At 45.5% G+C, this 24,506-nt stretch overlaps 1 protein-coding gene and 1 long non-coding RNA gene across 6 annotated transcripts in view; one reads left to right on the plus strand and one right to left on the minus strand.

Annotated features, from left to right (window-relative positions):
• Positions 1 to 24,506, minus strand: part of NID2 (nidogen 2) — a 79,007-nt gene that overhangs the window by 32,860 nt on the left and 21,641 nt on the right. For all 5 annotated transcript variants that reach the window (XR_012073610.1, XR_012073609.1, XM_015235572.3 and 2 more), the window contains exons 5-11: positions 21,457 to 21,606; positions 20,783 to 21,028; positions 19,355 to 19,555; positions 17,668 to 17,898; positions 6,897 to 7,040; positions 6,109 to 6,237; positions 5,020 to 5,163 (exon numbers count right to left, since the gene is read on the minus strand). Coding sequence is in view for 3 of the 5 variants with exons in the window: in XM_015235572.3 (XP_015091058.1) it covers positions 5,020 to 5,163; positions 6,109 to 6,237; positions 6,897 to 7,040; positions 17,668 to 17,898; positions 19,355 to 19,555; positions 20,783 to 21,028; positions 21,457 to 21,606 (1,245 nt within the window). In the remaining 2 variants the exon portion in view is untranslated. The remainder of the gene's footprint in view (positions 1 to 5,019; positions 5,164 to 6,108; positions 6,238 to 6,896; positions 7,041 to 17,667; positions 17,899 to 19,354; positions 19,556 to 20,782; positions 21,029 to 21,456; positions 21,607 to 24,506) is intronic.
• On the plus strand, positions 819 to 10,246 carry LOC140696928 (uncharacterized). Its single transcript, XR_012073612.1, has 3 exons — positions 819 to 1,030; positions 4,906 to 5,011; positions 10,094 to 10,246. It is a non-coding gene; the product is annotated as an uncharacterized lncRNA (long non-coding RNA).

Raw genomic sequence — 24,506 nt, forward strand, 5'->3', positions numbered from 1 at the left:
AGAGGTTGTAAAAGCAAAGCTGTAAAAATTAACATGCAGCCAAATGCAGGAAGTTAAAGCTATTCATAATGCATATGCTAAAAGTACTTCTCATGGTGACAGGAACCCCAGGCAATGGCAGGAAGCAGGAATTCCTGAGACACAGGGCCTATTTCTAGAACCAATGGATCATCTGCTTGGGATTATTTTTAAATTGAAGTATAGTGGGTTTACAGTGTTGTGTTAGTTTCTGGTGCACAGCATAGTGATTCAGTTATACATATATATATTCCTTTTCATATTCTTTTTCATTATAGGCCATTACAAACTATTGAATATAGTTCCCTGTGCTATATAGTAGGACCTTGTTGTTTATCTGTTTTATATATAGTAGTTTGTATCTGCCAACCCCAAACTCCTAATTTCTCTCTCTCCACCCTTTCCCCTTTGGTAACCATAAGTTTTCTAGGTCTGAGAGTCTGTTTCTGTTTTGTTAATAAGTTCATTTGTGTCATTTTTAAAGAATCCACATAAGTGATACCGTACGTGAAAACTGAGAAAACCTGTAGAATGATTTGACCATGTGGAGTAAAGTGTCTACTTTTATTAAAGGACATTTTCTTCTGATATAAGGAGAGCTGCTCTTATCTGAGCAGAAAACACATAGCAGCTGAACTTTGAAATCCATTTGGTCTTATAATGCAATAGCATTGACATGTTTTTCTTAAAACTATTTGTATTAATACATTGCAATTTGAAAACTAAAACACAGGTGATAGCATATATTTGCCCTTCTCTGTCTGACTTGCCTCACTTAGTATGATAATCTCTAGGTCCATCCATGTTGTTGCAAATGCTTGTGATTATTTTTGAACGAAGAAGAGGATTCTCCAGAGGTACCAACTCATGCTCTTAAAGCCTGTGGCCTAGGAACCCTGCACAGATCCAAGAGGGCAGCCATCCTCTCCCCAGATACCAAAGTCACGAGGAGACAGTACCTTACGAGTGACCAACAGGGAGAAAGTCTTTGAAGAGACTGGAAGCATCCCAGGTGAGCCTCCTGTCCCCCAAGCTGACGAAATTTAAGGCTCCCTGAAGTGCAGTCCCCAGCACCTCCTTGGGGGACCTGGCCCCATGGCAGAAAACTGCGGTCCTGTCAGCCACTCCACGGCCAGAGGGCAGGGTGCACTACGATCTCCCCATCTCCCCTCCCAGGAGAGTTTGTGGGGAAGCAGAGCTGCTGTGTAAAGGAGAACTCTTCCCAGTTTCACAGGGTGTCGGGTGTCAGGAGCAAGGGCAGAAAGACTTAACCCCTTGGCAAGGGAGGAGCTTCCTGTTGGAGCACTGGAGGCGGGAGGCTGCCGTGGGCAGCGGGTGCTCAGCCATCACTGTTGGGGCTTCCGGGGCCGACAGAACACCGAGGTCAAGGCAGCAGAGCCCCTTTATCAGTCACCTGCTGCAAGGTGGCTTCATCTCAGTGTCATTCTCCATCCTGTTCTCTAATAAGCTGCTAAAAGCCTGTGCGGGAAATGTGTTAAAACCCCTCTATTTTGGTGCGTCAACATTCTTCTCACTGCCTTCATTTGGAGGCCTCACCCAAAACCAGCTGAAATCCCTTCAAAACAAATCCAACCCCTGGACTCTAGCTCCCTCTCTTCAGGCTCCTCACTCTGCCGCCCTAACCCAGCAGAGGCTTGCACCTGCAGGGTCTCACCCCTCACCTGTCGGTCGAGAACCCAGCTGCTGGCTGTGCCCGCGCGGCCCCACAGCGGCCTGCTCTCCGGGGTCTGTGAGGATAATAAGCTTCTTCCCCTCAAGCCTGGTTCTCTGCCCCTCTTGTGGCAGAGCCAATTTTACTGTTCCCTATCCAGCATCTACATTATTCTTCACACAGAAACCATGAAAGAGGATAGTGTAGGTAGCTCTCCTCATGGCCCTTCCCTGGGGAAAGGGCCCTCCGTGACCCAGTTCCTTAACTCCCATGTGCTCCTCCCTGGAAAGGTCCCAGCTCAAAACAATCTGCTTCCCCCACCGGCAGAGTCACCGAGATCTGCAGCGACACACACATCTGAGAGACGCCCAGCTCACACCAGTACAGGGTTGGAATCCACCCTGATTGAGGGACGCTGGAAAAGATTTCACTCTACTTGGATAAACGTCATTCCTGCTAGTGGCTCAGACTAGACTGAGAACCCAGAGCCAAGGGCAGCCTCTCCAGGGAACCCGGTTTTTAACAAACTGGCTGGAGAAAAGTCCACACATCCTTTTATTGTTAGTTTGACAGAGTGGGAACAAATACGTGTGCTGTGAGTGTGCACACTTTCCACAAAATAGAGCCCTTGTCTTTCTCTCTCTCATCTCACGGTCGCTGGGACACATGCACACTGTGGCATGCCTTTCGAAATGCGCACACATGCATTTACGTCCTTATCCTGCAAGTCACCTTCATGATTAGCCCAGACTGATTTATACGAGGCATACGTCTTTAGGAAAATGACTACTCCTCTACTGCCCCAGTCTGAAAACGTGGAAGGCAACCACATGGTAACTGACTATGGGAGGCATCCTCCAAGATGACCCCAAAGATCCCTTCCTCCTCGTATTCAGGGTCTTATGTAATCCCCTTCCACGGAATAACCTGCTTCTAACCAAGACACTAAAGCCGCACTGAAGGGGTATCATTTCTGTGATAACTTCCATCCTGCCAGTAGACCTGTCACTGGTGTTGGCGAAGTCAGTTACCTTGTAGGAGAGATCCATGTGGCAACAGCCAGCAAGGACCCGACGCTCTCGGTCCAACAGTCCTTGGGGAACTGAATCCTGCCAATAACCATGTGAGGCCCTTTCCCAAGCTGGCCTTCAGATGAGGCTCCAGGATGAGCAAACACCCTGACTGCAGCCTCGGGAAAATCCTAAAGCAGAGGAATGAGCTAAGCCATGTAGATAATAATAATGTGTATTATTCAAAGCTGCTACATTTTGGGGGTAATGGGTTATACAGCAACAGATTACTAATACACCGGGGAAGCAACAGATGGGTTTTGGCCTCTTTTTAAGGTTGTGGATTCCAGAGAGAATCCCAAAAGTAGGGAACCAGATATAAAACAGGGACAACTGCAAATGGCAGAAATCAGTAAGTGGAATGACAATCCTACACAATTCTCGGCATGGAAAAGTAGCTCATTTCAGGGTCCTAACAGACCCCAGAAAGTACCCCAAGTCCTACAGGACAAGCAGAAGTTGAAGGAAGGGAGAGAGAATGAGTCCACAAGGGGCCAGGACAAGCAGCATCTTACCTCCATCAACCCGCTGATTTGAATACTCATCACATCTAAGCTGCAATTACCTTCAGCTTCTTTGTTTTAAACCACAGACCTAAGGAATGAATTGCTTTAAAAGCACCATCTCTGCTGACCTGAGATGTTTAAATATGAGATTCTACTGACAAGATTTTCTCCTCTGTGCATTCTCCTGTCTGAGAGCCCGTTGTGCATGTGTCTAATTGGACCGAATGATGAGTTCCACTCCAATGAGGGCGGAACAAACAGTGTTCCCTCCGCGGGGCTGTGCGCCTCACCCTGACCCCAGACCTGCAGGGTGGCTCCGTCTGTAAGGAGCATCTGTTACAGACCGCCTCTCTCACCCATCAAGTGGGACAAGTCTGTGCGAATTACAAATGTGCCTCATTCTAATGTGAGAAGCACTTGAGCTCTGTTTAAAGCTGGGGGTGTTTTTAGGGAGGAAAAAAAAACCCAGGGCTGAATGGAGCCACAGCTTTGGGTCATTTCAAATATAAACTGTGTTGTCAAGAAAACCATGCAGCAGAGCTTCTGTGCAGTGGAAGTGGAAACATTCATTAAAGAGCCAGGTTGAGACGACCCCGAACAGCCCCATGGCTGGAAAGGAGTGGCGGCTCCACTGTCCTGACACGTATGTTCTGTCATAACGTGAGGTTTCAGGCTGCTGGCCCACTCGGCCTGTCCTGCTGAACCCAGAGCGAAAGGGGAGGAGGGCGAGCACCACACATCTGGCGAGGAGGGGGGGGCCGTGCTCTTTGCTCTTGGGAGTCACAGGCTGTTCTCAGCAAATCAGCTCAGCGGGTCCCGGGGTCCGGGGGTGGGGGGCAGATACAAGCAGCGATTTGAGGAGTGGGGGAACGCCTGTGTTTTAGGTTTACATTCCTAAAACTGACCCTTTTCCATGCCAAACCCTTACCCCACCCCTCCTCTCATCCCCAGCGTCTCATTTTACCATAATCTGTGTGTATTACTGACAGACAACGTGAAACTGAATTTCAGCTCAATCACGTGTCACTGGGTATGTTTTGAAAGCCGTTAGTGGATTATGTAGATTTACTGAATAATCTCTACATTAAAGTACTACTAATTCACTTTCAGGAACATTTATACTCAGTGTTAAGCCTAGTGTTGCAGTGACAACCTCACACATTTCTAAGTTCGACTTTGACAGTGTTAGTCCCACGTTCTGGTTTAGTGATTTTATAAAACAATGTATAAAGTCTTGATGGTAGTTAGATTTCTGAGAGAAAAGTTTTGAGTCCTTAGGTATGCATTAGGTATCCTGTCCAGGGAGAGAGAGGGAGTAAGTTACAGAGGAAGAGCTGTATGTGTTTAGAGATGGCTCAAAACACCACTTCAAGCAAGGAAACAGCAACTAGAAATTAGGCATGACCTCCAAGGGCTGAAGTAAGCCATTAGCAAAGAGACTGAAGGATGGAGACTTCCTCCCAGGAGAATATATGACTTTAGCTCCAAGAACAGAAAGTTACAAGCCGACAGGGGCTCCCAGGGCTCCAGGCACGTCTCCGCCAAGGACAACCATATATGCTCAACGATCTCCCCCAAGGCAAGTCACCCTTGCCTCTCTTTCTGACCCAAAGGACACCTTGTCTTTCTCTTTTGGCAGTTCCAAGGCGGTGCGAGTAAAAGGAAGGGAGAGGTTTCAGAGTGGTCCCAGCTACGTGGGGATGTGCATCAGAGGCAACTTTCAGAGTGGCAGAAGCCGACCGCAGGTACTCACCGGTGCACTGGTGCCCGTCGCCGGTGTACCCGGGCAGGCAGGCACAGCTGAACGAGCCGCCTCCGTGGTGAATGCACCGGGCCCTGCCGGCAGGAGCACAGTTATGACTGCCATCCTCACAGGGGTTGGGAGGTGGGGCGATCACTGAAAAGGGAGGAAGGCAAGGTTGTCCCAGAGTTCAGGCCCGAGAATGGATGAGCCTCGCTCTTCACAGTGTGATAGATCTGCACATCAACAGCATTGGGACTGCTGGGGGCTTATAAGGAATGCAGGTTCTCAGGCCCTGGCCCAGAGCCAATGAATCAGAATCAGCATTTTAACAAATTCCCTAGGTAGTCTGTGTGCACATTACAATTCAAGAAGTGCTAGTCTTGCTTTGTGGTTACCACACTAGGCATGAAGACCAGTTATCAAGACATTCCTTGGTTAAAGCTTTAACTCCCCAGAGCACTGCAGCTCTGCACGCCTGCATGTACGTACGTATGTACACACAGCCTCTGTGATCGCTGCGACTTTTTCATCTCACTGAATTGAAAAGTGTGTTTTCTCTAATACCAACCAGCTCTAACAATGGGATGAATTTGGAATTCTAGTTCTTTGGATCCACTTATAGATCAAAAGTATTTTTTTTGGAACTCTAGAAAAGGGAGCTTAGATGGAGCTCTTTTATCAGTCGAGTAGGACAAGCATCTTTGAATTACAAATCCACTTCGATCTAATTTGAGAAATACTTGACCTTTATCTAGAGCTGTTATTATTAGAGGTTCATAGTCTTGTTACACGACTGGGCTAAACACTAAGATGCACAGCAATCCCAACTGAGTTGAACATCCTTCCATAACTTACACCATAAATGTGTATTTAGAGAAGAACAATAACACAATAACACAACAACAAAACCCAAAGCAAAAACAAAACCCCAACAAACAGGGCTGAACTGAGCCAGAGCTTTGGGCTACTTCCATGTAAAGTGTCTATTTTCTAGAAAACCCTGCAGCAGAGCTCCTGTACAGCAGTGGAAACAGCAGTGAGTCCAAGAATAAGGTTCAGCAAGGCTTTGGCCAAAAAGAGGCCTGGCGTTGGACTCACAGACGCAGGTGTGCCGGTCGTCTGCGAACTCGTAACCGCTCCGGCACTCGCACCTGTAGCTCCCGAGCAAGTTGACACACACGGAGTTGGGGCCGCAGCGATGGAAGCCGGCTGCACATTCATTCACATCTAAAGGGGAACAAGAACAAAGTGCTGCTTAAATCAAGAGTCCCACAGGTGGAGGGTCTGCAAACTCCATGACTTCTCACCCCTACGAGGTTTCAGTGGGACTAAACAGGCATGGAGATGCAGCCTAAGCACCAGATGTGGATTTATGTCGTCATAAAAATAAACATTTATCCCAAGCCATTCAAGTACGAGCCCCAGGAGATATGTTTTAAACAAATATTCTGAGAATTCTTTAAACATTAAAAATATTCTGAACATTTAGAAGAAAAACACACGGTAACCATTTTCCTTTTAAAATGGTAAAGAAATTTCTACTGCTGCTTTTTGGGATGTAAGAGGTGAAAGAAATGTCTGAAATCTAAGGATAAATAGTGTACTTTTTAAAATGTAAACTGCGCTTGATACAGGCTTAAAATGACCACATTTCAGAATGCCAAATATCCAGGGATTACAATAGATGTTTTCAGAGTCTCAGCCCCAAATACCCGCCTCCAAACTACCCTCTTAAAGCAGGATATGCTTGGTTTTTAAATAACAATTTAGATGAATAGCTGCTGAACTCATTGATCTATGGAGATCACAAAGACGACAGACACTTGTCTTCCCTCCATGTAACGCTGGACAACTCCATGAAGGAACACGGGGCATGTGGCTCTTACCCATGCAACTCCGTCCATCTCCCTGGTACCCAGGTGCACACTCACAGGTGTAGTCTACACCTGTCGCCGGATGGCACCGAGCTGTGGTGGCACATGTGTGGCTCCCGTCATAGCAAGGATTCACTGGGGCGGGTTCTGAGTCCCCTGTGTGGGCAGAGAGGAAATTTTTTAAAAAGCACTAACTACTGTGTATAAACAAGGTCCTACTGTACAGCACAGGCAACTACATTCAATAGCTCGTAATAACCTATAACGATAAATATGAAAAAGAAAATGTGTAACTGAATCACTATTCTGTACACCAGAAACCAACACAATGCCGTAAATCAATATACTTTAAAAAAAAAAAAAGCCGTCTGGCTGCTGTGAAGAGGACGGGGCAGAAGGAAGAAGACTGGCGAGTCCTTGGAACAGACTGTGTACTTGTCTGTGTTGGGGGCCCACCTGGCAACCGTACTAAATTATTAATATCCAACACGAGGGTGGATTATCTGCGTCACAGTTTTAAATTCCAGAATGACTTCCCCTTGACTACTCTATATGGACAGCTAACCTTTTCTTGCTTACAGTGGGCTTGGGTCCAGGAAACAAAAATATCCAACACGTGGCATCCTTTCACTTTAAAGTGCGTTCGTTCTATCACCTTGTGTGATTCTCAGGATGATTCTGTGAGGCAGGCTGTCATCCTTTTTATTGGTAATTTTCACAGATAGAGGAAAATACTGAGAGACCTTGGAAAAACTGCCCAAGCTCACAAAGCCAGGAAGTGGTACAGCAAAGACTCATACCCAAATTCCTGCCTCTAAATTGGGCAGTCTCTCACTAAGTGAGCTATTTTATGGGTCAAAATTCAATTAATGAGAAAATCTTGCTTTTTAAAAAAGATTTACAAAACCAAACAGGAATGACTTGCAGTATTTGCTCTTCAGGATTAACCTTGCCATCCACTAGGTAGTGATGACTATTAACATCTGAAATCTTCCCTAAAGAGCTCTATTTCTAGACAGAGTGTAATGGTAATGCTTACTAAGCACTTACGTGCCTGGCACTGTTCTAAACCCTTTACGTATATCATCCCTTTAAATTCTCGTGACTATACTGTGAAGAAGGTATCATCATCATCTTAATTTTACCACAGACAGAGAGGCCAAGTAACCTGCCCAAGGTCACACAGTCAGAAGCGGTGGACAGGTTAAAAAGCTGGGCAGTCTGGCTCCAGAGCCCATCCATGCTTTCCACCATTTTGCTACAATTAGCACCAAAGGAACTTCACAAAGTCATCTAATCTAAGCCAACAGCACAGAGACGGTGGTGTTGAAGAGAGCCCCAGTTGTCCAGACAGGATGAATCCATTAACTTTGGGCACTACCATTTACTTCTGATTCCTCAGGTGCAAAATGAGAGTGAAAAAGTAATGCTTATGTCTGCCAGAACTGCTGAAGAAAAATATAAAAACTCAATGCAATATATGTGAAAGGTGATTCCTCAGTGACTGTGTTCCCTCTTTCTCAGCGGAGCGTGTTCATCCTCACTTGAGGTTTTAGCTTTGTCTCAGTCCCCAGAATTCATTCTGATCTTAGGTTCAAAAGATTCTGTGAGCCTCACCCAAACCTTCTGGCCTCTACATCAAGCCATCCCTGCCCCTGCCGGGGCTCCATCTAAGTCATGATAACTTGACTTCTGTGCCTGAGTCTGTCTCAACAGGCAGACACAAGTCCTACCTTACCCTCCACAGCTCTCTCACTGCCCCAGAAACCAGCAGTGCAGCATCCAGAGACACAGGCTGGTGGTACCACCTCCTCCTGGGTGCCCTCCCATCTCACTCCAGCTCACCCACGTCTCCCACCCCCAACCTCACATGGGAGAGCCTCGCCCAAAGTAACTCCTAGTCTAGACCCAAGTGCCTGCTGCTGTCACCTGCCTCATAAATGGATTGCGCCCGTCCTTAGGCTGCCCGGCCACCTCCCCGTGCTAGCCCCCCGCCCACGTTAGCCCTCTTCCCATTTTCCCTATTAGGCGGCTGTGAATGGGGATGTTTGGCTGAGTCCCTGGGTCACCTTTGCTTTCTGGTAAACTCCTACCATCACGTTATAAGAAATACCATGTGTGGCCCTGCCATGGAATGTTCTCTCATTGATTCCCACATTGTGGCCTGAAAATAGCAAGGGCCATGGGTTTATGCTCAGTTCACCTCAGTGGTATTAGCTGAGTGACAGAATCTTCTTAAGAAAACAGGACCGACAGTGGCTCCAAGCATTTCTAAACCTGATGAACTTAAGTCCGCCAGCACAGGCCTCACTCCCCAAACCCTGGGGACATCCTTGCATGTCCCCCGTCCCTCCCTTCTGGGGCTCTTGCCAGATGGGACGGAAGCACAGCACTGGGGTTGTGGCTGCGGGGTCAACTTGACAGCACTGACCAAGGTCCCGAGTCAGTCCCTGGTGTGCGCTGCCCTTCAGAACAACAGGGTCGCATCCTCACTCAAGGTGCCACAAGAGACAAGTACCTGAATGTCCCCCTCTCCATTTTAGGAGAAGATTTTGTACCAAATGCCTGGCCTACCCAGCCAAAGGCGGAAGTGAGCTCTGAAATGTTCTAGTTTATAAATTCAAATGCCTAGCCTTCTTGTTCAGTACTTTCCAACATCAAAACCTCACTGTGGCACATCCCAGGAGATTAGGGAGTTACATATAATGTCAGGATCTCACCACCCCAGGAGGCATTAAAAGAAAAAAACAAAAAGCACAAATATTGATTTGCAAACTTAGACAGGGTACCTAGCCTTCCAGTAATTGAGGGGGAAATGTACATAATTTACATAATTCTGATTTAAAATAGACTTTACTGACAGCATGGCCACATAACTTGCAGAGCCCAGTGTGAAAGGAAAATGTGGAACTCTGTTCACAAATTATTCAGAGTTTCAAGACAGTGACAGCAGAGCTTTAAACCAAGAGTACAGCTCCTTCTGCACATGAGGCCCTGTGCTCAGAATTCAGTTTCCAAAAACACTATTTTAAAAATACATTTCTAAAATAGTTTGGCTATTCATTCTCTATGGCTAGTGAGCTTTTCTCCTATTATAGTAAGTAAAGAATAGCTGTATCCTTCTTAAGACATTTTCTGTTTCACCCTCACCCTCCTGAACAGTGACTCTGACAGAGGATCTGGAACTAATTTACTCATTTAATCCACAGGGGAAGAGTGGTTTTCCTTAAAGGAACAGTCCCCGTTGGCTTGAATGCATGGCCTTCTGCCCAAACTCTCCTAACCAGCGAGTTGAGTCCTGAAGTGGAAGCAAGAGCAGTAAGCAATCCTGGGTCTGGCTCTGTAACCCTACAAGCACTAGCCAACCCGCACTGGAAGCCCCAACACTTGGGGAGGCGGAGGGGCTGGTGGCTGGGGAGGGGCTGGTGGCTGGGGAGGGGCTGGTGGCTGGGGAGGGCTGGTGGCTGGGGAGGGGGCGGGGCCACAGGCTCCCAGTGCTCACTGCGAAGACTACCCCCTGAACCCGAGACCCTGGAGCGCCCTCATCAGGCAGGGCAGCTGTGCTGTCTCACCCATCCTAACCAGACCCACGTCCCAACCAGACCATCGCTTCCTCTGGAAAGAGTGAAAGTCTCAAGATACTGTGGAGAGAAAGAAAGTAGGTTGTACTTTTCTCTTTTTTGTTGTTATTTTCTTCTTTCATCCTCATTTTCCTCCCATTCAGGCAGAGCGGACAGTATTCCTGTCTTATGTAGGGGGGATGAAACACAAAGGGTAACACACATTCCCCCTCTCAACATCTGGTCTGCATGTCAAGGCGGTCCCGAGGTCTGGGGAGTCCCCATGGAGGAGCAGGGCCATGGGCGGGGTGAGAGGGGGCTCTGCAGCCGGGCTGGGGTTTGAGTCCCAGCTCACCCCTTTCTAGCTGTGACCAGGCAGCTTGCTTCATGTCTGCACCTCAGCCTCTGTAAAACGGGGTGACAATCCCCTTACTGGGTAGGACTGTTGAGGGGATTAAAGGGCTTCATTCATGCAAGGTACTCAGAACAGTGCTTGGCATTAAGTGAACTGTCCTTTGCTACTACTGCTAGAATAATAATATTATTAATTATTATTATTTGACCTGAGTAGAAGGGAAAAATCATGTAATTTCAAGGACAAATTAGCAGCTTGGTACCTGCCAGTTTGCTGGCCTTCTGGGCCTTGGCTGTTCCCCTTTAGCGTACCTCCAGGACAGGCACACCCAGGGATCTGTCTTTTCCTTAAATGATTCCAGAATCTGAAGGGGACTCTGTGGCCTGGTAGGTTCTCCCACTAATTACACTTCTTACAGATCAGACGCCTAGACTCAGTGAAGAGCGGAACTGGACATTCAAAGGTGAAGGCCGTTTTCCCCCGTTGTTTTTATTTACATCTGTCCTTGGGAAATGGGCAATAACAGTCCTTTCCCTCCTGAGATACATGTTTCTATAAAATCAATTGACATTTTCATACTAGTAATTCACTACCTTATAATCCCATCTTTGGACAGTCAGTGGCTACGCTTCCAAGTTTCCTAAAACCAAAATAACCAACCAATCCAACAAACTGAGGATTCTCACTTCAAGCCACCTCTACATCCTAGCCTCTTACCTTAATCTCCCATTACCACAACACTGAAGTGACACTTGCACATGGAGCCCTCAGCGCCAGTGGTAAAGCCCCGGGGCACGAGTCAAGGAAGCACCGCTCAGAGGCACGGGTTCCGGGCTCAGCAATATCGACATGGAGCTGAAAGAACATTCTCCTCTTGTGCCTCTTGCCTTCTAAGGGAAAACTACCTACTGGTTTTCAGAATTAAAATGTCCCCTTGATCTGACAAGGTCATTTCCCACCTGGAGAGTCCCCTTACTTCCCAGGCTCATCCTCTGGCTTGCCTAGAACTTTTTTTTTTTTTTAATTAATAGACTTTAAAACAATTTCAGATTTGCAAAAAAAAATTCAGCAAAAAAGTAGTTTCCATAGTCCCCCTCCCCCAGTTTGCATGGTTCCTTCTGTTATTAACATCACACACTAGTGTGGCACATCTGTTGTAACTGACGGACCAACACTGATGTGTTATTACCAACTACAGCCCATGGTTTACACTGGGCCACACGCTGCGCTGTACAGTTCTGTAGGGCTTGGCAACTGCATAATGACGCGTGTCCACCATGACAGTATCATACACAATAGTTGCTCTGCTCTAAAAATCCCTGTGCTCTGCCCTCTTCTCCCTCCCCCTGACCCCCTGGCAACCGCTGATCTATGTACTGTCTCTATTGTTTTACCTTTTCTAGAAGGTCTAGAATTGCACAGTGTGAAGCCTTTTCAGACTGGCTTCTTTCACTTAGTAACGTGCCCTGTGGTGCCTTGATAGATCTTGAATGTTTTTATCATCATGTTTATCTAGCTTCATAGGTAAGGCTAATGATGAGTGAAGTATGCGAACCACTGCTTTAGAGGTTTGGGTTTTTTCCTCCACAACTGCTTTTTTCAATTGAGATATAATTCACATACCATACAATTCACCCATCTAAAGTGCACATTCCATGCAAATGGAAATGGAGAAAAAGGAAAAACCAAGTGCACAATTAAATGTTTTTTAAAAAATAAATTAGCAGAGCTCTGTAACTATAAACCACAATCAATTTTAGAACATTTTAATCCCCCCCAAAGAAACCTTGTACTTTTTAACTATCAACTCCCTGCCCCACTATTATGCATCCAACCTAGGCAACCACTAATCTGCTTTGTCTCTGTGGATTTGCCTGCTCTGGACAAAACAGAATCACGCAATATGCTGTCCTTCATGACTAGTTATCTGCACTTAGCATAATGCTTTCAAAGCTCATGCATAGTGTAACATTCCTTTTTATGTTTTAATAGTCTTCCATCATATGGATATATGACGTTTTAAAAACCTATTCACCAATTGATGGACATTTGGGTTGTTTCCACCTATTGGCTATTGTGAAGTTTTCATAAGCTTTTATTTCTCTTGGGTATGTAGGCAGGAGTACAGTTACTCAGTGAAACAGTAACTATGTGTTTAGCTTTTTGAGTAACCGCTGTTCTCCACAGTAGCTACACCATTGTACACTCATACCAGCGATGTGTGAGGGTTTCAGTTTCTCCACATCCTCACCAACATGTGTTATTATCGGTTTTTTTTTATTGTAAGCCATCCACATGCAAAGTAGTATCTCATTATGGTTTTGAGTTTTGTACTTCCCTGGTGATTAATGATCTTGAGCATCTTTTCATGGGTTCATTGAATGCCATCTTTGGAGAAATTTTTTTTTTTGCCTATCTTTTAATTAGATTATTTGTCTTATTATTCAGCTGTAAGAGCTCTTCATATATTCCTAATACATCTCTTATTTAAACACGATTTGCAAATATTTTCTCCCATTCTGTATGTAGGTTGATAATGTCTTCTGAAGCACAAAAGTTTTTACTTTTGACAACATCCCATTTATCTATTTTTGTTTTCTGTTGCTTGTACTTTGAGCATATCTCAGAAACCACTGCCAAATTCAGGATCACAGTTCACCCCCATGTTTTTTCTAAAATTTTAATTTAATTACGTAAGGTCTTTGACCCATTCTCAGTTAAATTTTGTATACGGTATGAAGTAGAAGTCCATCTTCATTCTTTTTCTTTGAGTATTATTCCATTTTACTGACCCTCCTGTTTGTCCAGAAATAACTTTCTTTGAATAATACTTTAATATTTTATAATGTTTTACATTAGGCAAAATGCTTTCATATTTGCTTATGCAATTTCATTTTTGTCAATTGAAATACAGTTGACTTAGAACATGTAAGTTTCAAATGTACATCAAAATGAGTCATTTTTATAGATTATACTCCATTTAAAGTTATTATAAGATATTGGCTATATTCCCTGTGCTGTACAGTATATCCTTGTAGGGACTGCATTAAATCTGTAGATTATTTTGGGTAGTATGACATTTTAACAATATTAATACTTCCGAGAGTTCCTGTCAAGACAGTGGAGTGGTAGGACTACGAGCTTGTCTCTCCTACAACGAAACCGCAACTGAATGCTAAACAACCATCAAAGACAGACTGGAGCCTAGCTAAAAAGATCTTCTGCAACTGGAAATATAAAGGGGGAACCACAGCAGGATGGTAGGAGGGGCGTGCTCGTGATACAATTGGGCCCCATACCCCCAGGGTGGGCGACCCACAAGCTGGAGATTTGTTAAGTCGCAGAGGCCCTCCCACAGGAGTGAGAGCTCCAAGCCCCACGTCAGGCTCCCCAGCTCGGGTCCCAGCATTGGGAAGAGGAGACCCCAGGACATCTGGTTTTGAAGACCAGGGGAGCTTGGCTCTGGGAGCATCAAGGGACTGGGGAAAATGGAGAGTCCATTCACTTGAGCAACTGTCTTATTTTTTCAAGGTGGGGGAGATAATTAGGTTGATTTATTTTTTTAACAGAGTTACTGGGGATTGAACTCAGGACCTCATGCATGCTAAGCATGTGCTCTACCACTGAGCTATACCCTCCCCCTTCCATTTGGTTGAGAAGCCTACACAGAAACTCACGTGAATCAAGTCCAAGGGCAGAGGCGGTGATTTCATAGGAACATGGGCCACACCTGCCTGCTGGATTTGGAGGGTCACCTGGGGACATGCGGGATGGCTGTGGCCCACTCAGGGGACATAAAAGCTGGTGGCAGACATTCCACAAGTGTTCATCTGTATGAGCTTTCCTGGAGGCTGACATCTTGATTGGATCATTAGCACCAAGACCAAGCCCCACCCAACAGCCTGTAGGGAAGCCTCAGGCCAAACAACATACAGGCTGAGAACACAGCCCCACCCATCAGCAGACCTCCTAAAGCCACAAAGGCCTCTAGACACAGCCCTACCCACCAGAGGTCCACGACCAAGCTTCACCCAGCAGTGGGCAGGCACTGGCTCCTCCTGCCAGGAAACCTGCATAAGCCTCTAGTCCAGCCTCATCCACCAGGGGCAGATACTAGAAATAAGAAAATGATAATCCCAAAGCCCGTGGAAGGAATCCACAAACACATAGAAAGATAGACGATGTGAGGCGGCAAAGGAATATCTCCCAGGCCAAGAAACAACATAAAATCCCAGAAGAATAAGTGATGAGGAGATAGGTAACTTCTCTGAGAAAGAGTTTAAAGTAATGAAGGCCAAAATGTTCAGAGAACTCAAGAGGAGTATAGATGCACAGAGTGAAGTTTTTAGCAAAGAGTTGGAAAATATAAAGAATACCTGAACACAGTTAAAGAATAAAATCACTGAACTGAATAACACACTAGAAGGAACCAAGAATAGACTAAATGAGGTAGAAGAATGGATAAGTGAGCTAGAAGACAGATTAGTGGAAATCACTACTTCAGAACAGAAAAAAGAAAAAAAAAAAAGGGACTGAGGATAGTTTAAGAGAACTCTGGGATAACATGAAGTGCTCTAATATTCGCATTACAGGGGTCCCAGAAAGAGGAGAGAGAGAGAGAGGACCTGAGAAAATTTTGGACAGAGAATAACCAAAAACCTCCCCAACTTTGGAAAGGAAACAGTCACCCAAGTCCTGGAAGCACAGAGAATCCCACACAGAATCAACCCAAAGAGGAACACACCAAGGCACATAGCCATCAAACTGACAACAATTAAGGATAAGCAGAAAATATTAAAATTAGCAAGAGAAAAGCAACAAATAACATACAAGGGAACTCCCATAACGTTATCAGCTGATTTTTCAGCAGAAACTCTACAGGCCAGAAGGGAGGGGCGTGATATATTTAAAGTGATGAAAGGGAAAAACCTACAACCAGAATCCTCTATCCAGCAAGGCTCGTGTTCAGACTTGATGGAGAAATCAAAAGCTTCACAGAAAAACAAAAGCTGAAAGATTTCAGCACCACCAAACCAGCTTTACAACAAATGTTAAAGACCTTCTCTAGTCATCAAACCATAACAAGACTAATACTTCCAATCCGTGAACATGCGTGTCTTCCCATTTCTTTGTATCACCTTCAATTGCTTTCTTACAGATTTTAAAGCATAGGTCCTTCCACCTCCTTGGTTAAGTTTACTCCTGGGTATTTTATTTTTTCAAATGGGATTGTTTTCTTGCTTTCTCTTTCTGAAGTTCATTATTAGTGTATAGAAAAGCAACAGATTTGTGTATGTTAATCTTGTATCCTAGAACTTTACTAAATTCATTTATAGGTCCTAATAGTTTTTTGGTGGAGACTTTAGGGTTTTCTATACTAGTATCTGTTATCTGTAAATAGTGACAGTTTTACTTCTTCCCTTCCAATTTGGACATCTTTTATTTTTCTCTCTTGTCCTGTGGATATCCACAGTTGTCCCAGAACCATTTGTCAAAAAGACTACTTTCTTCTCATTCAGTTGTTTCGGCACCCCGTCAGAAAACAATCGACCGTAAACATGAGTGATTATTTCTGTATTCTCACTTCTATTCCTATTGATCTGTATGTCTGTCCTTATTCAAGGACCATACTGTATTGATTACTCAAGTTTTGAAATCAGAAGTATGGTTAGTCCAACTTTGTTCTTTTTTCAAATTATCTTGGCTATTCTGAGTTCCTTACATTTTCACATGAATTTTAGCATCATGTTTTCTTCAAAAAAAAGAAAAAACCAGCTGATAGGATTGTATTGAATTCATAGGTCAGTTTATGAATCACTGACATCTTAATATTAAGTTTTCCAATCCATCAACACAGAATAGTTTTCCATTTATTTAGGCCTTCCTTTTTTTCAAAAACATTTATAGGTTTTAATGTAAAAGTATCACACTTCTTAAAAATTTATTCCTACTTTATTCTTTTTGAAATGGAATTGTTTCTTAATTTTCTTCTCAGTTTGCTCATCGCTATTAAAATGATTGATTTTTATATATTGATTTCATATCCTGCAACCTTACTGAACTTGTTTATTAGTTCTAATAGTTTTTAAAATAAATTTCTTAGTCTTTCTACCAGTAAGATCATGTCATAGAAAAAGAGAGATAATTTTACCTCTTCCCTTCCAAGCTAAATGCCTGTAATTCATTTTTTTGCCTAATTGCCTGCCTACAACTTCCAGCACAATGTTGAAGATAAGCTGCAAGAGATGACATCCTTGTCTTATTCCTGATCTTGGAGGGAAAGCATCCAGTCTTCCGTCATTAAGTGTGATGTTAATTTGGGTTTTTTCATACATGCAGTTCTATCTTGTTTTGTTCTTCTAGGCACTGGTGAAAATTTGGTGAAATCCTTCTCATCCTTTAAGTTTTAGCTAAAATATTATTTACTCAGGGATATCTTTCCTGAACCTCCCATCTAGGCTCATAGCACCCTGCACTTATCACAATTATAACAAACATTTGTCAGCATCATTCTCCCTCCCACCTCGGCCCCAGCTTGCTCACAGGTGTATCATGGACGCAGATCGGCACATACAGTTGGGTGTTGCTACAAACCAGTCTCATGTATTATGCTCTGTTCCTGAGCATAAGTATTATGCTTTATTCCTGAGCTTGGCAGGAACACTGTTCTAGAAGTTCCATTTCTACCTCTGTCTCCACCTCAAGGACAGGACCCTACCTTATTCATCCTTACACCCAGCACCTAATAGAGCCTGGCATTCAGTTTACCTTAGTAACCTACATGAATCATTCTGAGGCCACTCAAAAGGGATGAAGAAAGAAAGTTCAATGTTATTTTTGCCCAGCAATAACAAAAAGGAAACCATACCTTCAACGGGGCCAATCTGATTGGTCACAGCGAATCTGAGCACTTTTTCTTCATCTGTGTACAAGGCAAAGACCCGGTCCACGTTCAGCTGCTGGGTGGTGGGGACGGCCCAGCGTCTGGGGGCATGCCTGCATGTTTGGTACGTGATGTTCTGGTGAACACGGTAGGACTGCGTTTGGTTGATGGTACCAAATGTGAGAGAGTAGTCTCTGGAGCTTGTGGAGGTCACAACTGCAATAGACACAATTCGGTCAAACTGGGAAATTACAAAATATTAATTAGAGGTTTTTCACATGGGGTGAGTTGCTCTGCACAGCTTTCATTTAATTCCTGGAGCATGTTCCCTTGGGAAGTTCCTGAGTTTATATGGGAAACCTACAAGGCAATCCCAAGAACCCAAGTGGGTGTAAAACCAAGGCACTGAGAGGGAGCAGGTACAATCACTGATGCCAGAATTTGCAAAGAATAGATGTGTCTACTTGTAGCCATGCTGAGCACTCTGTAGGCACTGCCTTATTCTGTCCTCACCACAGCCAGTGAGGTGGGCCCGTAACTTGTGTGGAGAGCCTTATAAAGGTTAAGAAGTAGTTAAGTCTAACACGCAAGGCTGGCACATGGCAGAGCTCAAGTCAGCCTGACTCTACATCCCCAGTTTCCAACCAGTCCATCCTCTGCAGTGCACGGAGGGCATGCCTTTCAGCACCTTGCACTTAAGTCAGAGAAAGGTAGTTGGTGGGGTGGGGGTGTCTTTTCTCTCCATCTGAGTGCGGAATCAGGAGGCCAGGCCAGTTTTCCGCTGCCCATCCTCTTCCCTGCATCCTGTGCCCGGCTTCCAGCTCTCACACCGCAGGAGAAGCAAAGGCACGACACAAATCAAACAGCTGTGCTGCGGGACAGCCACTAAGATCAGGGCAGCATCTCGAAATCAGGTGGTTTTTAAAGAACACATCACACTTTACACATATCAACCAGGTAAGGTAGACAGACAGTAATAAGGTTATTAACATTCTCATTCTAGAGATGAGAAAAATAGGTCCTCAGATGTAAGTGACCTTATTCCCCACATATTTTAAATGCATCCATGATATGAATTTCTGTCTTCTGACTCCAAAACTAGCATTAGTTTTATAACACTGGTGCAGCATCTCTGATTTCAAAGGATACTGAAACAGGTTACACAAGGAGAAATTCTAATAGTGGGAGAGGGTATAGCTCAGTGGTAGACAGCATGCTTAGCATACATGTGGTCATGGGTTCAATCCCCAGTACCTCCATTAAAAAAAACTAATAAATAGACCTAATGACCTTCTCCCACAAAAAAAACATATATACATGTATATACATAAATTTAAAAAAAATTTTAAAGGATAAATTCCAATAATCAGTATTTTTCCATGGCTCAGAGAGCAGGATGGTTAAAAACTATAATTATACCATCCCTCCCCATCCCAACAGACAAGGTTACTTTATGTTATAATAACAGTATTGAGAAGGGACACTGATACTCTTGTGTACAGCAGCCAGCACTTTTCTCACACTAACATAATAATCAGAGTAACAGAAACAATATTGAGCTCATTTTATATGCCACACACAGTTGGAAGGACATCCCACGCACTCACACAATCCTGTCTTGTGAGCCATGTGCCATCCCCACTGTGCAGATGAGAGGAGTGGCTGCACGCACCTGAGTCCGAGTAGTGGTAGAGCTCCTTGTAGGGAGCGATGTGGGCTGTGAAATTCGCTGGGATGTAGGGCACCTGGCCTTGAATGTTGGTCTTAATGCTCAGATAGTTCTCTGGGTCCAGTCCCTCGGCAGTTTGAGTGATTCGAACCCTCTCCTCCCCTGGGTAGAAGGTAACTTCCATGTCATGGATAAAGGTAGCACCTGGAAAGGAAAAAAAGTTCCAGCACAGAGATGGAAAGAGGTCTTGCCTCTTCCAGCAATAACTACCAGGGCACACTTCCCCTTCCCAGCTTCTGCTACTGTTGGAGATGGTGCCCAAGGAGATCTGATCGCCAAGGCCAAGGGCCAGCAGCTGTTGATGCCATTAGTTCCCCAAACCTTCTGACGCAGTGTGGTTCCATCCTACCTCCTCTCACACTGCTTCTCTTTGTAGGAGCTTGTTTCCTGTGAAATATAGACCACTAGGAAAATCCTTGACCTTTCTCCAGCTTTGGCAAAAATAAACCAAGAAAACCCCAGGACACCCATTCACCTTTTGAATTTCAGATAACTAATAAATAAATTGGTATAAGTATGCCCCAAGTATTGTATGGGACATGCTTACACTAAAATGTTTTATTTATCTGAAAGTCAATGTAACTGGGTAGACTGTATTTTATCTACTTTTGACTCAAGGTTTTATCAAACCCTGTTTATAAGTAAGATCCTACTAACAGCCATTGAGCTCTACAGCTGGAAGTGGACAAAGAACTTTTACACTTTCTGTGCAATGAAGATAAATCCACTAGGAAACAAAGTACAGTGAGATGAGAAGCCAGGAAGTAGCCTCTGCCCCCTTGCTATGGAAGGGTGGTCCTTAGACGAGCACTGTGTCCTGGGAGCTTGCTAGAAGACAGGATCACAGACCACCACCACCCCACCCCGCCTACTGAATCACACCTGCACCCTCCCAAGGCCCCAGGCGATGTGCGTGTGGGATGAAGTCTGAGAAGGACTGTCTGTACTATTACAGGTCAGAGTTGTCGGGGAGGGGGGTGGGGAGGAAAGGCACCCCTCACCCATGAAGTAACACCATCCCCAGGTGTCCTGGAATTACCACCGTGCACCCCTATTTAACAGATCTGCGCATTGCAACTCAATGACATGAAGTCTGGGAAACAAGCTTCAACAAATTGGGCTCAGTGGGCACAAACGCTCCAAATGGAACCATTCTATTTCTCAGAACAGCTTGGAGAACATTAAGAATTCATTCTTTTAAAAAAACAGTCCTGTGAAGCCAAACCATCCCCAGGTACTTCCAGACAGAATACTACACTCTTGTGACTCTGGAACATCAGAGAAGCAGATCCTTTTTCGTGGAATGAAAACTCAAGGTTCCACGCCACCAAAGCACGGGTGACCAGTGGCCCTCTCGGCGGCCCTACTCACCTGTGAGGCTGAAGCCGTTCTCCCAGCCTGGTTTTTCTAAAGCAAAGAGCCAGCCAAACAGGCCTCCGATTGGCGTGAGTGGGAGAAGGGCCTGGGCGGCCGGCTGTGGGATGTGGCTGATGGCCGTGTAGGCTCTGCCGTCATTGCCCACGATGTAAGCGTGCAGGTCCACGTCGGTGAAGTGCACGGGCGTGTGGCCCACGCGAAGTTGCCCACTCACTTTCCCATTGACTCGATGAGGCGCCCCTGAGACACAGCACACCCAGTCAACCGTGACCACCGTCTTGGTGCACAGACAAAACAATTCCACCAACAACTCCCCAAACTCCATCTTTAGCCCTTTTTCATGAGACCCTTACCAACCCACCACCCTTCTGGGTAGGACACACACCTGCCTTCCATAGCCCTTCTCCTATCCTCCCTCTCGCCCACCCACTTTGACTCTGATGAGCTAGCAAAAAGGGCGGAAACATTTCTGGTTAATCCTTAAGTTGGGAAATCCACCCAAACACATTTATTTCTCATTTATTGAGCACCTGCAAGTTGCTAGCACTTTGATTCAAGCGGTAGAGACACAAGGTCCATAAGCAGAGCCCATAGCGACAGCTGGAAACAGCAGGCGGCAGAGACAGACCCCGAGCAGCCCCCGCCCCAGTCAAGCCAGCATCCCTCACCTTCCGGCAGACAGTGCTTCCCGTTCCCGTAAAACCTGGACTGGCAGTGGCAGCAGAAGCCGGTAGCGTAGTCGGTGCAGAAGGCGTGCCGGGAGCAGCGCTCGTGGTTGTGTTCGCAGGTCTCCTTGTGGGCAGCATTGTACGTGAAGACTGGAAAGGAAAGCAAACTTGGAGGAAAAGGACTGAGTGATTCCAGCACCGCGGCTGCCAAGCTTCACCACGGACCCAGAATCTGCTCCGTAAAATCCGTTTAGGTTGTGATAAACAAATGGGGTTTTGATGTTGAAGAGACAGGATAACATTCAACTCAGGGGAATTAACTAGCTTTGTCTTCTGGCAAGAAGTTCTGCTGACTGCTCCCATCTGGTCTCACTGAAGAGCCGGTGGGTGAGCGAGGATGAGGCTGTGCCCCTCTGGTCCCAGTGCAGTGACAGGAAAGCCAACCAGTAAGTACGTGTTAGGTTGAACTGTATGAAACTGCCATTTTTTTTCTGGGTCAAAAATGTCCAAAGATAAGCAATTTTATATGGTTCAAACTAACAGTAATGAGCTCCCAAGAGGAAGAACAAAGAAACTACCAAATGCAGTCTTATGTCTAAGCACTCCTTCCTTCTTTTTGGTAACCTTGAACTTTAAAAGAACAACCTATAGCTTGTCTCTACCCAGAAAATTTTTTTTTCTGAAAGAGAAGGCAGGCCTTAAAGAATGAACACACATACACACACCCACTAAAGAAAGTGTATGGGGAGGCAGGCGGAGAGAGAGGGGAAGGAGGTGGGGAACCCGGTCGTGAAATGCTCAGTGCCTGCAGAATTTCTTGTGGTGGGCGTGGCATGAGCAGGATGCCCAGGCAGTAGCGGAGAGCCTGGCCACAGGCACTGCTCTCTAGGAAGCCATGTGGACCAGGGTAAGTTTCATGCTCCTTCCATCTCCCACTTATTCTGCCCATTAAAGAGAGAAAGTCATTTGTGCTACCAAGAAACAGAGAAATTGGAGCAGATGCCATTGTCCCTAAAGAGAATGGCCAAGAGGGGTGGAGTGTGGCAGGGGGGTGCTGATGGACAAGAGAGGACACCCAGGGCGATGTCAATCCCAAGCATGGCCACCAGGAGGCAAAGCAGCTGTGCACACCTGTGGCCCAGCATCCCCAGAAGCAGGAGTTGGGTGGAGACTCCAGGGGCACAGTGACAAGCTGGGATGGCACAGAAATCTAGCGCTAGGCCCCAAGGCTGCAGTGAGGTGCAAGCTCCCGAGAGAGATACCTGCTCTCAGAAAAAACTAGGTAGCAGGTGCGTTCCACATCAAGGACTGAAAAGGAGGAAATGGGAGGGGGGAGGAAGAAATGGAAAGACCAATACTCACCCACTATTCCAGGGGAGAACAGAAAGCAAACCAGTGGGGGAAGATGTAGCACCACAGAAGTAATAATGTAGCCAGCATAAAGCCTTGCATCAGCAAGTAAGAACGTAACAAATTTAACATTTAAGTGCTTAATACACGGCAGATCCTTTTCTATGAACTTTATGAATTCTTTCAATTTGTACAAGAATAGGGGCTGTTTTTATTCCTGTGTTGCAGGGACACGACCAGAGGCACAGATAAAAGTGACCATCCTGAAGTCACACGGGCTGTAGGTGGTGGAGGTGGGATTTGAACCCAGAGCTCTGGCTCCAGATTCTTAACAGCTGCACTCAACCACCATCCAGCAGAGCCCAGGGACATCTACCATGAAAGCTAAAGGATGTGATCAGGTGACTGGGGTTAATCAGCACAGGCTTCAGCAAGAAAAGCTTGAGTCATGCTTTTCAAATCAGGCTTGATGGTAGAAGATAGCAGAGATTGCCCGGGTGGCTATCATAGCTGACAAAAAAGCACAGGTAAGAAGAATTGAGAACAGCAACGGTGGCATTCACTTTTGGACAGAAGTGCTGCTCACGGATTCTTGAGAAAGCCCCAGGAGCTGAGGGTTGGCAGGACAGACAGTCTTGACTCAAGTGGAATATCTGACCAGGGACATAATGAGAATAAAGTCAGTGACTCAAGATTTGGTATAGAGCCTTGATGACACGGCTGAGAAATTCCAGTTTGATAAAAATAGAAAGTTAGGCCTCACCCTTAACGTTTTTAAACAGGAAAGTGACATAAAACTCAAGGCAGGAAAAAAAAAACCAGAAATGGATAATGATAAATCTAAGTTGGCTGTGAGGAAATCTGTATATCACTCTCTATCACTGGTTTAAGAAAGGCAGGGGGGACCCAGTTTGAGTTAAAAGAAATAAAGGTAACTTGTGAAAGTTTTGGGTTACTCCAGCTCAGAAAGTCACAACTAAGGGTAAAACAGCAGCCCCTGCAGGGACTGGCACACTGAGCGTGGTCACGGCATCGACTGCCATCGGGACCCTCCCTCCAGAACACAGGGAACCAGGGCAGCACAGCGTCCCAAGCACTGACACTCAGCAGCGCCCGGGCTCGGGTGGCTCTGCGGACACCACAGAAATGCACCACACCTGCTTCCTCCTCTTCAGAATCAGGGTGACACCCCCTCTCACACCTCAACGCCAGCAACCATGTTGTTCCTTAACATACTTCTGAGCACCAGGGTAAAAAGGTGATCTGATGCAGGACTAAAGGGTAGTCATTTTCAGGAAATTCAAGTAAAAAGCCAACTCTAACACCGCTCTGCCCCCAAATTAAGAAAATGATGGGTTTATATTGTGTTCTGTTTGTTATTTTGTGAAGACTTGTTCCTCAGCTCAATTCTTCTAAGAGTGGCTTATGAAACAGGGAGAGGTGGGACGGAGGAGGACTGCTGATGGGGAGCGCTGGGTTAATTTCACTAAAATAGCACGGGGGGGCCTGGCTTTTGTCCGGGTAAAAAGAGAGGCGCAGCAGTGCAGCCGGCAACTTACAAATGCAGCTGTGCCAAAGCTTCTAAGCTCATGGGCATGACTGCATTTTTCTAACAAAAAAAAATGATGGTTAGGCCCCTATGCAAGGCTATTAAGAGACTCAAACTATAATTACAGTGGGCTAGTTATTGGTAAGCTGGC

The sequence above is a fragment of the Vicugna pacos genome, chromosome 6 (assembly GCF_048564905.1).
Source record: "Vicugna pacos chromosome 6, VicPac4, whole genome shotgun sequence".
Classification (NCBI taxonomy): domain Eukaryota; kingdom Metazoa; phylum Chordata; class Mammalia; order Artiodactyla; family Camelidae; genus Vicugna; species Vicugna pacos.